This window comes from Microtus ochrogaster, unplaced genomic scaffold (assembly GCF_000317375.1).
Source record: "Microtus ochrogaster isolate Prairie Vole_2 unplaced genomic scaffold, MicOch1.0 UNK9, whole genome shotgun sequence".
Taxonomy (NCBI): Eukaryota; Metazoa; Chordata; class Mammalia; order Rodentia; family Cricetidae; genus Microtus; species Microtus ochrogaster.
The window spans coordinates 6,402,971-6,416,771 of record NW_004949107.1 but is presented as its reverse complement, the minus strand read 5'-3'; the positions used below and the strand labels follow the sequence as shown (position 1 = coordinate 6,416,771).

The 13,801-nt window shown below is 48.9% G+C and overlaps 1 protein-coding gene across 1 annotated transcript in view; it reads left to right on the top strand.

The window, feature by feature from the left end:
- Cep68 (centrosomal protein 68) overlaps window positions 1-13,801 on the top strand; it is a 32,061-nt gene that overhangs the window by 6,593 nt on the left and 11,667 nt on the right. Inside the window, exons 2-4 of the mRNA XM_005366452.3 lie at window positions 8,118-8,475; window positions 9,980-11,479; window positions 12,056-12,178. Of these exons, the coding sequence (XP_005366509.1) occupies window positions 8,161-8,475; window positions 9,980-11,479; window positions 12,056-12,178 (1,938 nt within the window). The 5' untranslated portion in view covers window positions 8,118-8,160. The remainder of the gene's footprint in view (window positions 1-8,117; window positions 8,476-9,979; window positions 11,480-12,055; window positions 12,179-13,801) is intronic.

Genomic DNA, 13,801 nt, shown 5'->3' with positions numbered 1-13,801 from the left:
TGTAGACCAGGCTGGTCTCGAACTCACAGAGATCCGCCTGCCTCTGCCTCCTGAGTGCTTGGATTAAAGGCGTGTGCCACCATCGCCCGGCTTTAATAACTTTTTTAAAAAGAAAAACTAAGGGGTCAAGTGAAGAGACATGGGAAGCCCTGCTTGTGGTTAGGCCCGGCCCACTATTGCTCCTACAGTGAGATTGCTGGAGCAGTAGTGTCCTGTTGGAGCCCTGGTCACCTGGGTCAGGACCCTTCTGGGAGTGTTGAGTCAGTTCGTGCATGCCCCAGATCTTGTCTAGTAGGCCTAGAGGAAGATAAAGGCCTCAGTAGGTTTTTAACAACCACAGCCCCATGACACTGACAGCTTGTCACCCACCCACATCAGTCTCCAGCTCTGGGATCTCCTCGCCTGGCAGGAGTAGGGACATGTAAACTATTCCAAGCTTCAATCCTGCAATCGCGTGCTTCTCTAGTGAGGGCATGTCATAGTCACCTCCCTCTGCCGTCTCACCCTGCAGCGTTCCGTGTATGTTGCCCAGGCCCTTCCCTGGGGTCCTCCATTGCAGCATGAAGAGACTCGAAGTATGCAAAAGGCCCTGAGCCACCACTGCCCACCCCTGTGTCAGGGCAGCACCCACAGGAGAGGACAAGCTTGAAGCTTTTTAAATTTTTTAATATTTTAAAAATTTCATATAGTGACTGCAGAGATGTCTTAGCAGTTCCATGCACTGGCTGCTCTCCTAAAGGACCCAGGTTCATTTCCTAACACCCACATGGTATCTCACAACTGTCTGCAGCTCCACCCCCAGGGGCTCCAACCCTCTTCTGGCTTCTGTAGGTCCTGCTTACATGTGATGCACAGACATACATTGAGACAAAACACTGATAAAACAAAAGTAAAACTTCTAAAATAAATTTTAAAAAGGAAAGTTCATAGGCACATTCAACATATGTTGCTCATAGCCATTCCTCACTCTAGCTCTCCCCAGGAATCGCCATCAAGTCAGCCATTTATTTTGTGTGGGGTCAGAGTTGGCACACGTGCCTATGGTGGTAAGAGAACAATTTGTGAGAGCATTTCTCTCCTTCCTCCATTTGGGTCCTGCGGATTGAACTCAAGTCATCAGACTTGGTGACAGGCCTTTACCAGTTGAATCAGCTTGCCTCACCCCCTTTGCTGGCCTTTAACTTAGTGCTGTGATTACCGAAGCCTGGTGGAGTATGAGCAGGTCCTATAAACCACAACCCCGGAGCCTGTGGGAACCGCTTCAGCTAACAGAAGTAGTTTTTCTGCTCTGCTCCAGGGGCAGAACTTGAACCTGTTGATGAGGTGGTCAGCCCTCAGCATTGTTGTGTAGGTAGTCCGGAACTCAGCCAAACTCATTACAGATTGGCAGTTTCACGTCTCCAAAGCCACTGCAGACTTCTGATAGGACATTTACCCTGCTGTGAGACTTGGGTAATTCTAGCCTGCCAGCCAACAGGCAAGTAAATGTCTGAGAAAGTGAGGACAAACACTGGTCTCCCCACACAGTGATCTGTAGAGACCCACAAGTTCCTCTAGGGCCCTGGAAACTCTTCCATTCTGTCCTCTTTAAGAGAAATGTAAATCCCAGAAGGAAGAAGGGGTAGATACACTGATGCCCCAGAGTCCTGGAGAGGATGATGTGATCACTGACAAGTCACAGGAGACATCTTAATCCATGCTTTGATTTTATCTTCAGAGCTCCAGGTCACCTACTCCAAGGGTATTTTAGCCAAGCTAGAGGCTTGGGAGTTTTAGGACCTGTAGCCAGGGAGGGAGTGGGTGGAATAGCAGCTGCTTTAACAACTGGTCACCTACCTGCCTCTTCATTTTTTAAATCTATGGCCACAATTTTCCTGGTATCCACCCTGCATGCAGCCAGCCTGCCTTGGCCATCTCAAGCCTACCCTCTCTTTTGTCATCCCAGATTTACCCTCTTTCATGCTGCCATCCTGCCTAGCTTGGCCTCTGCTTTGATTCTCTCAGAAACCTCGAAGCCACGTGCCCTGCTGCCCGGTTTTTCTCTCTTGCTCGTTAAACACGATCTGCACTGGTATTTGTGGTATTTCTCTCTGTACCTGTGTGTCTTGTGAGAGTTCACGGAGGCCCCAGACTGAAAGGGGCATCTGTGCCAGCAGAGGTGGCTGTCAGGGCCCATGGGTGCAGGGGTAGCACTTGTCAGAGCAGAAGTGCTGACACTGTGGGTAAATGTAATTGTTTCCAAGGGAATTGTGATTTGAAGAACCATTGCAGGAATTTTTTTCTTTTTCTTTTTTTTTTTTTGTTCAGAGAATTGCTTTTGGTGAATTATTCATCTATTTGAATAAGTTAGACAGAAGTGAAACAGTGCCCCGTCTCCCACTTGCCAGCCCTCTCCTATTTGCTCTAAACAGGAATGAGTGGGAAGAAGCCAAACAGCTGGAACAAGCTTGCTTGAGGGTGACACAGCAGATACAGGAAAGATCAGGTGTCCCCTAGTGTTAGCATATACATGGTGCTGAACATAGTTTTACTGTGGGACAAGAGAAAGCCACTGGGTCACTCCTAATGCTATCTGGCAGATCCTGTGACCTCTACAGGTTCCGGAGACTAATTGAGGGGTTTAGTGGTGAATTTTAGAGGGCTCTGGAAGATGTTAAAGCATGGGTAGCCCCTCGGTTGGCAGTTGTGTGTTGTACAGGACTTTCTCAGAAAAAGGGGCAGAGTTCACTGTTTATTTTCTATGCTGGCGGAGATCATGGTACCCCTGCAGAGGAAAGCTGCTTGTGTGGACTAGATCCTACTCAAGAGAGGCTGTGCAGGCATCTGGGGGGCAGGGCTACTCAAGCCTTTGGAACCCGAAGTATTCCATAATGGGCTCCAGATGCCAGCTCCCATGAAGCTAGCTGTAAGAGTTGGTGTTTGCCCTGCTATATTTGGTCTTTGTTTGATCGTATTCTTTGCTGTCTCCCCAATTCTTTCCTTTGGGAATGGGAATATATATTATCTATGTATACTGGAAGTATAGAACGTCGGTTTTAGTTGTACAGGAGCTCACAGGTGATTTGCTGAGTTTCAGAAGAGAATCAGCAGTTATACACACACACACATACACACATACACACACACACACACACACACACACACACACGAAGGTTTTGCCTTCGTGTATGTCTGTATACCACATGTATGCATGATGCCTGTGGAGGCCAGAAAAGATAATCAGATCCCTGGGACTGGAGTTAAAGATGATTGTGAGCCATCATGTAAATGCTGGGAATCAAACCTGGGTCCTTTTAAGAGAAGTGGTGCACGCCTTTAATCCCAGCAGCCGGGAGGCAGAGGCAGGCGGATCTCTGTGAGTTCGAGGCCAGCCTGGTCTACAGAGCAAGTTCCAGGATAGGCTCCAAAGCTACAGAGAAACCTGTCTCGAAAACAAAAAACAACAAATAAAAGAGGGCAGTCAGTGCTCTTCAGCCCAGAGCCATCCCTCTGGCCCTAGCAGGTACACGGTTAAAAACTGTTGGAATTGTGTGTTGGACTGAATGTATTTTGCATAATGAGATGGCTGTGAACAGTTAAGTGTGTTTGTGAGTTAGGATGGTTACTGTTGTCAACCTGACAGGATATGGAATCATGTAGAAAACAGTCTTCTGGGTGTGCCTATACGGATTATTAGGATTATTAGATAAGGCTAATTGAGGTGGGGTGCCCCTTAACTATGGCTAGGTCCCAGATGGATGAGCAGGAGGGAACTGGAGTGCTGTTGCTCCTCCTTTCTGCTCCCTGCTGCAGGAGTCTAAGAGCAGCCCAGGTGTCTCCTGCACAGCTGCCCCACTGGGACAGACCGCACTCTTGACCTCTGCCAAAATAAACCCAACCTCCTAGGCCGCTTTTGACATTTTGTCCCAGCAACAAGACAAGTGACTAAGGCAGGGGAGAGCATGGTTTATCAGGCAGACTAATAAATGAGGTTGTAAAGAATTTGAGTGTGCAAACTGGGACAGTAATCACCTATAAAGTGCTGTTTCGGTGAAAATCTTGAACATCAGGCCTTTTTTAAAAAAAAAAAAAAAACTTAATTTTCTGCAGCCAGATCACTCTCACATCCTAACCCTAGAATCTTGTGCACTCTGTGGAGTCAGGTTCAGAGCTGTGTGACTCCAGACCCAAGCGCTTGATGACTCAAACAAGGATCAAGTGAGAAAACAAACCAGAAGGCACCCAGAGCAGCTGCGGGTGGAGAATGGCATGCAGAGTGCTCAAGTTCAGACGAGGATTTCCATGGAGCCACATCCTCCCCTTGTGGCTCTTTGAAAAACTGCACGTATCATTATTTGTATGTATGTATATGTGTCTGCATGTGAGAGCATGCGCATGTACATGTATGGACCCATAGAGGCCAGAAGAAATCAGATCTGGAGCTGGAGTTGCAGGTAGTTGTGCTCTATTCTTGGGAATAGAACTTGGGTTCTCTTGAAGATGAGACAACACTGCTGACGTGGGTGTGGGCGCTCACATGCCATGGTGGTGCGCGGAGGCCAGAGGACAGTTTACAGTTGTTCCTTTCTTCCCACCATGTGGTTTGGGCTTGAACTCCGCTCCGAATGTCAGACTTTACCTGCTGTCTTAGTTCCTGTTCCATTGCTATGAAGAGACACAATGACCGAGGCAGCTTATAAAAGAACACATTTAATTGATGGCTTACTTACTGTTCCAGAAGGTGCATCCGTGACTATCATGGTGGGAATCATGTAGCAGGCAGGCAAACATGGCACTGGTGCAGTAGCTGAGAGCTTACATCTGAACCAGAAGTTGGAGGCAGGGAAAGAGCGTGACTGGACTTGGCATGGACGCTGGAGGTATCCAGTGACAGTCTTCCTCCTTACCAAGGCCACACCTCCTAATCCTTCCCAAATGGTTACACCAGCTGGGAGGCGAGCATTCAGATCCCTCTGTGAGGGCCATTCTCAATCAGACCCCACAGCTGGATAACCTATGTTAGGTTATCTTACGGTCTCCTCAGCAGCCTTTGACAGCTCTCATAGCTCTCCATGCTGCCTCCCTAGAGCAAGACAGAAATTTTAAAAACTTGTCATTGAAACAAAGTGGGGCCACTGAGATGGCTCATCTGGTAAAGAAGTCTGATAGCCTGAGTTTGATCCCTGGAAGCCCACATGGCGGAAGGAGAGACCAGACTCTGACAAATTGTCCTCTGACCTCCATGTATGGCATGGCATATGCATCTGCACACATCCATACATGCAGAAATTTTTTTTTTTTAAAGATATTTGATTCTTGCCTTACTCAGCTTTATTTCACTGCAGGACCAAGTCTTAACACCATTCTTGTTAGGGGCATAATGGAGCTGTGACCCTTGAGAGGTTCTAGAAATGGAGGAAGAAGTAACAGTCAGAAGTGATAAGTAGGTTCTCCAGCTGATAGGGTCAGCTGTAGTTACCAAAACTGATGCGGGGCCTGGAGAGATGATTCAGCAGTTAGTGCTTGCTGATCTTCAGAAGACCCAAGTTCTATCCCCAGAACCCTTGTCAAAGAGCCTTTAACTCCAACTCCAGGAGAGCTGATGTCTTCTGACTTCTGTGAGCCCACACTTGTGCGCACACACACACACAGACACACATGAACGTACACAAAAATAATAATATGTGCAGTTTTTCAAAGAGCCACAAGGGGAGGATGTGGCTCCATGGAAATCCTCGTCTGAACTTGAGCACTCTGCACGCCATTCTCCACCCGCAGCTGCTCTGGGTGCCTTCTGGTTTGTTTTCTCACTTGATCCTTGTTTGAGTCATCAAGCGCTTGGGTCTGGAGTCACACAGCTCTGAACCTGACTCCACAGTGTGCACGAGATTCTAGGGCTGGGCTATGAGGCAATCTGGCTTTACCTGTCACCCCATTAATAGTCAGAGCTGATTTAGTGGATCTGACTGCTGAGGCAGGTCTCCCCTTTTCACTGCCTCGTGTGCCCATCGTGGTTAAAGAGAATGGATTTCTCTAACAGGAGGACTGCTCTTTGATCCAGGATATACCAGCAGCTGCCCTGTTCAGCACTTTCATAACAAAGGCATATGTGTGGGGATATTTGTGTTTGTATATGTATCGTGTGATAGGAGTCATACACGAAAACTAACAGCACTGCTTGCCTGTGTTTGTAGGACTTTTCAGTGGTAAATACTTGGCTTGTTTTTTGTTGTTCGTTTTGTTTTTTGGTCAGGGTTTCTCTGTGTAGCTTTGGAGCCTGTCCTGGAACTCTCTAGACCAGGCTGACCTCGAACTCACAGAGAGAACTCTCTAGACCAGGCTGACCTCGAACTCACAGAGATGCCTCTGCCTCTGCCTCTGCCTCTGCCTCTGCCTCTGCCTCTGCCTCTGCCCTCTGCCCTCTGCCCTCTGCCCTCTGCCCTCTGCCCTCTGCCCTCTGGCCTCTGGCCTCTGGCCTCTGCCTCTGCCTCTGCCTCTGGTGCTGGGATTAAAGGTGTGCACAACATTGCCAGGCGATACTTTCCTTGCTATATGAAAGGTTAGGTGCTGTTTTTACCAGAAAAGGAAAACAGGTCAGAGCCCGATAAACCCGTGAAGGAGCTGGTGTTTAGAAGAGCGAGCTGATTGCGTTTATAGTCCATGCTTTTCTCTCAAGTCACCTCAGAATGGCCCGGAGCCCCATGTGCCGGGTTAGGGAGGAGCAGAAATGTCATATTCCACCTGGGTTGCATTTCCTGGTATTGAAACCAAGCAGGACGAGCCTGATGCGGCCACTCTACCCCACTTGGCAGCTTCCTATGCTGCCACCACAACTTCCTTTTCCACACTTTGCCTCTAGTCTTTGGGGGAAATAAGGCTGTTCCTGTCCAGGTTTGAGTCTTGAGGTTGGTCCTGGTGCTCCGCAGATGGCTCTCTGTCCACTTGTCCCCACTTCCATGTCCTTTCAGGTCAGACTTCTGCCCATCATCCCACCAGTGCCCAAGCCTGCTGATGCCAGCTTGTCTTCTTAGGTCTTCTGTAGATGCAGCTGCATCTTTCTTTCCCCAGCTGCCCCTCACCATGACTCTGCCTGGGGTGCTCTCCTTCTTTCTCTCATGAAGTTGTTATTACCCGGCTTTCCATGGCTTCCTGAGGCTGCCAGGATCAGCTTATACTAAGACAGCCTGAGAAGGGGTGCTGATCTGTTTCTGGTCATTGGTCATTAGGATCAAAAGCCTCACCTGGTCCACAGTCTGGGTGTGGTTCCTATTCCCACAGTCTCCTCCCACCAAGAATAGTTAGAAGCATCCTCCTGAGCCCAGTGGAAACCCAGGCGTACCTGGTCTCCTCCAGGGTAGAAGACTCAAGTTGCTGACTGACAAGCCATTAATATAAGAGAACCACTTGAGGGGAGGGTGTGCATGGCAAAGACCAGCTGGACACCTCAGTGAGGTTGGGTAAAGAGGCGACATATGCAGGGCCCACGTCCTGTCTCTGAAATTACATCTGTGCTGCACACTGAAGCACGGTCTTGTGCTCAAGCCCATCTCATTTCACCTGGGTGAGCTTGGTAATCACAAGAGGGGTTTGTGAAGCCACCCTTCCCTCTGGTCTGTCCCTGTGTAATGTCCAGAACAGCACATGGGAACCTAGTTAGTGAAAAGAATAGCCCTAGGAAATACTGACCTGTGTTGAGATTTGCAGAACCAAGTATCTCCTGAGCAGGCAGTTAGGATGAGATGTGTCTCTAATCACAAACCTCCACCTGGGAGAAGGCGCCCGCTGATCTGCACTCCCCCTTCTCCCATGTAATTCTCCTCTCCCGTCAGCTTTCAGGCAAGGAAAGTGTGCCATCCACCCAGGTCAGCTGGCTTACAATACTTTTTTTTGTCTTCTGTTGCCTTGTTTTTGACCTTGTGCAGTAACCTGTACAAGCCTTTGGTTTGGTCACACCTTTCCCAACTCTACTGAGGCATCTGTGTGAAAGGATCTGGGCTGAGGAAAGTCCAGACCTTGATACTCCCCCAAGGAAGTGGTCACTGTTCCTTACTTAAGTAAGTCTGTCTTTACTTAAAGTCAAGGTTTTTTCAGGACACATGAAGGAAATTATTTTTCTCTCTGCTTCCCTTGCTTTGTAGGTTCCTGAAGGCTTCAAGGGAAACCCAATTTAGGGAAGACTCAATGGCTCTAGGTGAAGATGTGGCAGAGACAGACGCCTCTGTCAACACGAAGGTCCCATCCTGTGGCAGGTGGAACTCTGGGGAACAGGAGCTGCTGCCCCCAGGACTCAAGCCACAGCAACCCCTGCATCTGGAAGTTGAGAGAGGGCCACTGTGGAGGGCTGAGGCTGGCCCTGACTGCATCTCTGGACTTTTCTTGTCACAGGCCCACGTTGCCAGCGGAGAACCAGTAGCAGATAGGTCTAAACCTACCCTCAGAGGCCCACTTCCTTCTGCCAGCATGGGGACTGGAGACCTTCACTCTGCGGGAAGCCACGTAAGTACTGAGGAGTTGAAGCTGGAACTGAGCCAGGGTATCCTTTGGGTGTGCACCGCATTTTCTTGACAGTTACTTCCTGCCCACCACTGCAAGGTGAGAGTCATGGGATCCTGTTTCACAGGTTCACTTGGAGAGCTGGGCCTTGAAGTCAGCAGGGGGTTCTGTGCTATGTCTCCTGTTCAGAGTCACTGGGGACTTCTTAAGGACAGTTTGAGGCTCATCAGGAGCCTGCTGACCAGAGGACTAGAATCAGGGTCTCTTAATGAGGGACCCTCATCCTGCTTCTGATTTGGTAATCTGAAAGCTTCTAGGGGACTTGGTAGGGGGCTGGAGGTTCCCAGATTAAATCCTCTTGGGACTTGTCAGAACCCTGAAGCTCCTTTAGCGGGCAGCAGTGCCTCTGGTCTCCAGGACTGGAGATTATATGAGAGCCATGTTCTAAGGCCAAAGGCAAGTCTCTGAATCTTTTAAGTCCTTGTAGTAGGAGAATGATCAGTAATCTGCTCCTCCTGGCTCTGGCAACGTCATGTTCAATCTACCGAGGTCCAGGGACAGCTTTGATGTGTGCATTGGTCTCTCTCTGTCCTTGGAGCCCTGTCCTGTGAGAAGGCTCTGCGCCTGACTGGGAGAGAACAGCACCTGTTGATAGCAAGGGTTAACAGGGGGCTCTGGCACCTGTAAATCATGTTTGTTGGGTCAAGAAGCAAATCAGCAAGCCCAGAAGTGGGTGTTTCTTAAAAGAGGTTGTGGTTTCTGTTCTTACGCTGCTAATGAGGGGCTCTTAGTGCTTTCTCAGTGCCTCCTTAGGGAGGCAGTGCTGGTGCTGTGTCCATTCCCCAGGGTAGGGAGGGAAGGTCTCGCTGTACTTCTGGAAGGTGGTACAAATAGGAGTTCAGTCTGGTTCTGAAGTCCTTGTGTTAGTTATTGTCTTCCTCTGGGGTAAGTTACTCCCTGAGATTAAAAGTCCAGACAGAGGGACTCATTTGGTAAGAGTGCACCCTGGTGGAGCCTGCTGGATCTCCTGTCAGAGGTGGTGATTGATGGAGGGCTTGTTCACTTGATGCGGACCCATCATCAGAGGAGAGGCATTGATTTCCAGCTTCTGCATGCAAAACTGCCTTGGATTCTGCTCTCACAAAGTGAGTGACTTAACTTCTGAAAAGATGGGTTCAGGATCAGTTGCCGGAGAGTTCCCAGGGTAGGATGAGTATTGGTACCAACCACTAACAGCAGCAGCCTTGAAATCTTGCCTGAATACTCCTCTGGGCACACAAGCAAATCTATGTATCCATCTATCTTTCTTTCTTTCCATTTTTGTTTGTTTCTTTGTTTTGTCTTCTTAGATAAGTATATTAAGTAATAGGTTTTTACCATAGGATCCTTAGAACTACTTTGTTTTCATTGATATCCCCCACACTCCTCCTTCAACCTTAACTGATCTTTAAAAAAAAAAAACTTTGCTTATTTTCACCTCAGCTTTTGCTTTTTCCCCTTGTTGTAGATGGAGGAAAACAAACTTCCTGCCTCCCAGGACCTGTATCAGAGGGTTAAAGTCCTTGGAACTATAACTGTGTGCTCAGAACATGATACTGACAGTGAAGACAACCAGTCCCTGGTTGAGTCACCTCAAGTTTTGGGCCTCAGCCAGCAACCTCATGTCTCAAGTTTCCCTCTGCTATCACAATGGAAGACCACGGTGAGCCCAGGTGCTCCTCAGCTCTCTAGCAGAAGCATCTCTGCCTCTTCCATGGGCAACAGTCTCCAGGATCACCAGGAGAAGGCAGAGCCTCAAAGTAGCTCCTTTGCCAAGGTCTCCTCTCAGGAGTTTATTGTACCCCACGGAGCCCCCTCTGTGGTGGGGTCAGAGCCTCAGTCCCTGTGGTCACCACAGCCTGGAGTCCCTGGGGGTAATGCTACTAGCCTGGGTAAGAGACAGCTCTCCTTTCAGGCAGAGTACTGGGCCTGTGTGCTGCCAAATTCTCTACCTCCCTCTCCTAACCGCAGTTCCCCACTCTGGAACCCAAATAAAGAGTATGAAGATCTGCTTGACTACACTTACCCACTGAGGCCTGGGCCTCAGCTCCCAAAGCAACTTGAGAGTCATGTACTGGCTGACCCTGTCATGCAGGACTCAGGCGTAGATCTGGACAGTTTCTCTGCCTCCGCAGCAAGTACTCTCAAGTCACCCACTAACATCTCACACTTACCAGCAGAAGTGCCTGCCCTGCCATTTTCTGGAGCCACGGAGCCATGCCTTAAGCGTTGGCCCTTGGGAGTATCCCAGAAACAGGATGGCATAAGCCTGGCATCTTGGAAGCAGCTTGCATCAACCCCTAGAGCCTCAGGTACCAAGGGTACTTCTTGTGAGAACAGAGAGGCAGCCCCAAGGGACACAAAGATCTATCCACCTATAGGCGAGAACCTCAGTGTGGGTTCTCCCCAGCTAAGGACAAAGGAGAGGGGCCCGCCCTTTTCTAGACTAGAGAGAGAGAAGAGAGCCTGCCGGAATGTTGGGCATCCTGCCTATGTGAAGCCTGCGTGGACGTCAGAAGAGGAGATGGAAAGTGAGGATGAGTACCTTGCCTTGCCCACGAGGCTGACTCAGGCTTCTAGTCTGATGTCCTACTTAGGTGCCATTCCCACCCTTGTGAACCTACCCCCTGGGGCTGCTGAGGAGTACAGTTCACTGGAAGTCTCAGACAGTGATGGGTCAGCTTCCCCCACATTGGACTCCAGCCAAAGGCAGCATCCTTCTGGTGCTACCTTCCAAGGGCCTATGGTCCAGAACCCCTGCTTTGTGGACTCTATCCATCCCAAAGACTCCTCAGACAAAAGTAATATCATGAGCAGCCAGGCCCTTGGGGTCTCTTATGGACTGCTGAAAACTCACCCCTCCATGCAAGCTGCGTCGGACAGGTGGTCGTTCTCAGAGCCAGCTGCTGGAGAGAGGCTTCCCAGGAACACAGGGCAGGGGAAAGCGTCACTGGTGCAATGTGTGCAGGTAAAGATGCTCAGCAAGGAGAGGCTTTTGGAATAAGTGTTATTTCCCCAGCCCACCAACAGCATGTCTCAGCGCCTCCAACACACATACCCCCAAAATAGAGGTATTGTTCTCCTTAAGTGGTTGTAAGAAAGTGACAGAGAAATTAGGTAACATGAAGCACGAGTATTCTGTGTGCCTCGGTGATACGAAGCTGATACGCAGTTTTTCTGTTGGGTCAGCATGTAACAGCTGTTTTGAATAGAAAGTTGAGTGGCTGGCACGCTTGTTCTTCTGGGCTCGCGCTGTTCCTCCACAGTTCCGTTCTCACCTTCAGGACTGTGTTCTGAGCCTCTTAGTGTTGGTGTCATTGCCGGATGAGGGGAGACACAGCCAAGTATGGGGGAAGTCTGAAGTCATGGGGTAGAGGTGAAGACAAATGACCTGGGAGAGAGAACTCTAGAAGGACATCTGTATCCTAACATGCTGCTGTTTGTAGCCTTTGGACAAGGACAACAGCAGCTCACTCAGATGCACCATGTGAACTTTGTCTGTGGTACTGGGCCCTGAGCATGGTTCGTGTTCTTATCTCCACAGACATTTTGTTGTCAGCTGGAAGAGCTCATCTGCTGGTTGTATAATGTCACAGATGTTGCTGACCTCAGTGCTCCACCCAGTTCCACTCTGACGGGCCTCAAGTCTTCTCTGCAGCTTTACCGGGTAACGTGTGGTCCTGGCTCCTGGCTTGCTCACCCATGAAACTGGTGGTTAAATCACTTCTTACAAAATAAAATCTCAACTGGAATCTTGTAGCTCAGATGACTATTTTATCTGAATATATCTAATCAAGACACCTTTAAAAAAATTTATTTATACAGTATCCTGCCTGCAGGCCAGAAGAGGGCAACAGAGCTCCATATAGGCGGTTGTAAGCCATCATGTGGTTGCTAGGAATTGAACTCAGGACCTCTGGAAGAGCAGCCAGTGCTCTTAACCGCTGAGCCATCTCTCCAGCCCCTCAAGATACCTTTTTTAAATTCCAAATTTTAAAAACTATAAAATATGACTGAACTTCCAGACCAGATAGAGGAAAATGGTATTTGTCTCAAATCAGAAATGTCTTTGAGGCGATTTGCACGGTACTTTGGCAGATGTCTCAGGATTGGATCCTTAGGCCTGGGAATCGAATGACAGGTCAGTTAAGTCAGGTGTGCACCACAGCTATGTGGTGGCTGCCACGGGCACTGCAGACATAGAACACATCAACATCACCACGGTTCTGGACTGTATTGGTGTTTATGGAGCTGAGTTGAAACTACTGAATCCAGGCATAGATGGGGTCATGTGATAGGACAGATTTAAGCCAAATTTAACCCAAAATCTGACACCAGTTTTAAGGATTTTATTTTACGTCTGTTTGTTATTAAGGTCTATTATTTCACACCTATGAATTTTAGCTAGTGATACCAGATTAAAAGTATATTGAAATGGACGGTAATTCCTGTAACTGCTAACCTTGGGTAGCTTGGCTGACTTTGACCACATGGTGACGGTGTTTGTAGCCCAGACCTGCTGCTAGTCTGGCAGGGAATGGGGAACCTATATCAGATCATATACCCTAACAATGAATCAGCAGAAGACGATGAGATTTAGTTCCAAGCTCAGAGTCAGCATCCTGAGAACTGCATGTCTGGAGAGGAGGGCCTTTGTTTTCTGTCTTTGCAGTTTACTAAATCTAGCCAGCTGTCCCGCCATGGCAGGGATGCTCTTAGATACAGTGTAGAGATAGAGAAAAACTTAAGGAACGAGCTGAAGGCTGAACCTGAAGGTTCTCTCTGTTCAAACACAGTGTGTCTGTGCCTGGAGAGTGTACCTGGGGAGTCCCAGGGAGAGGAAATTGCTCTCTGACACTGAGTAGCCTTTCCTGGCCTGGCTGAACAAGTGAAAGTAGACTTACTCCACTCTGCATTTGACCCTCATAAGCCCCTCTGTGACTCAACTTAAGAGTAGCCAGATGCAATCTTGTATTGTAGACAGCTAAGCTCTGAGCCAGACTTATTCCTGCGTATTAGTCAAGCTTAGACCCCTTGTATGAACACAGCTTTGTCAGTGAGATGATTCTACTGATGCCTTCCTCAGAATGGGACAGGACTTATGAATGGGCTCTCCTTTGCTCTTGCTTAGACCGAGACTGAGTTCTTGGACTTATGGGTGCTTACATTTTAATCATCACTCTTCCTCTCCTGTACCTGTCCCCCCGTCCTCTCCTGTCCCCGTCCTCTCCTGTCCCCCCCGTCCTCTCCTGTCCCCGTCCTCTCCTGTCCCCCCGTCCTCTCCTGTCCC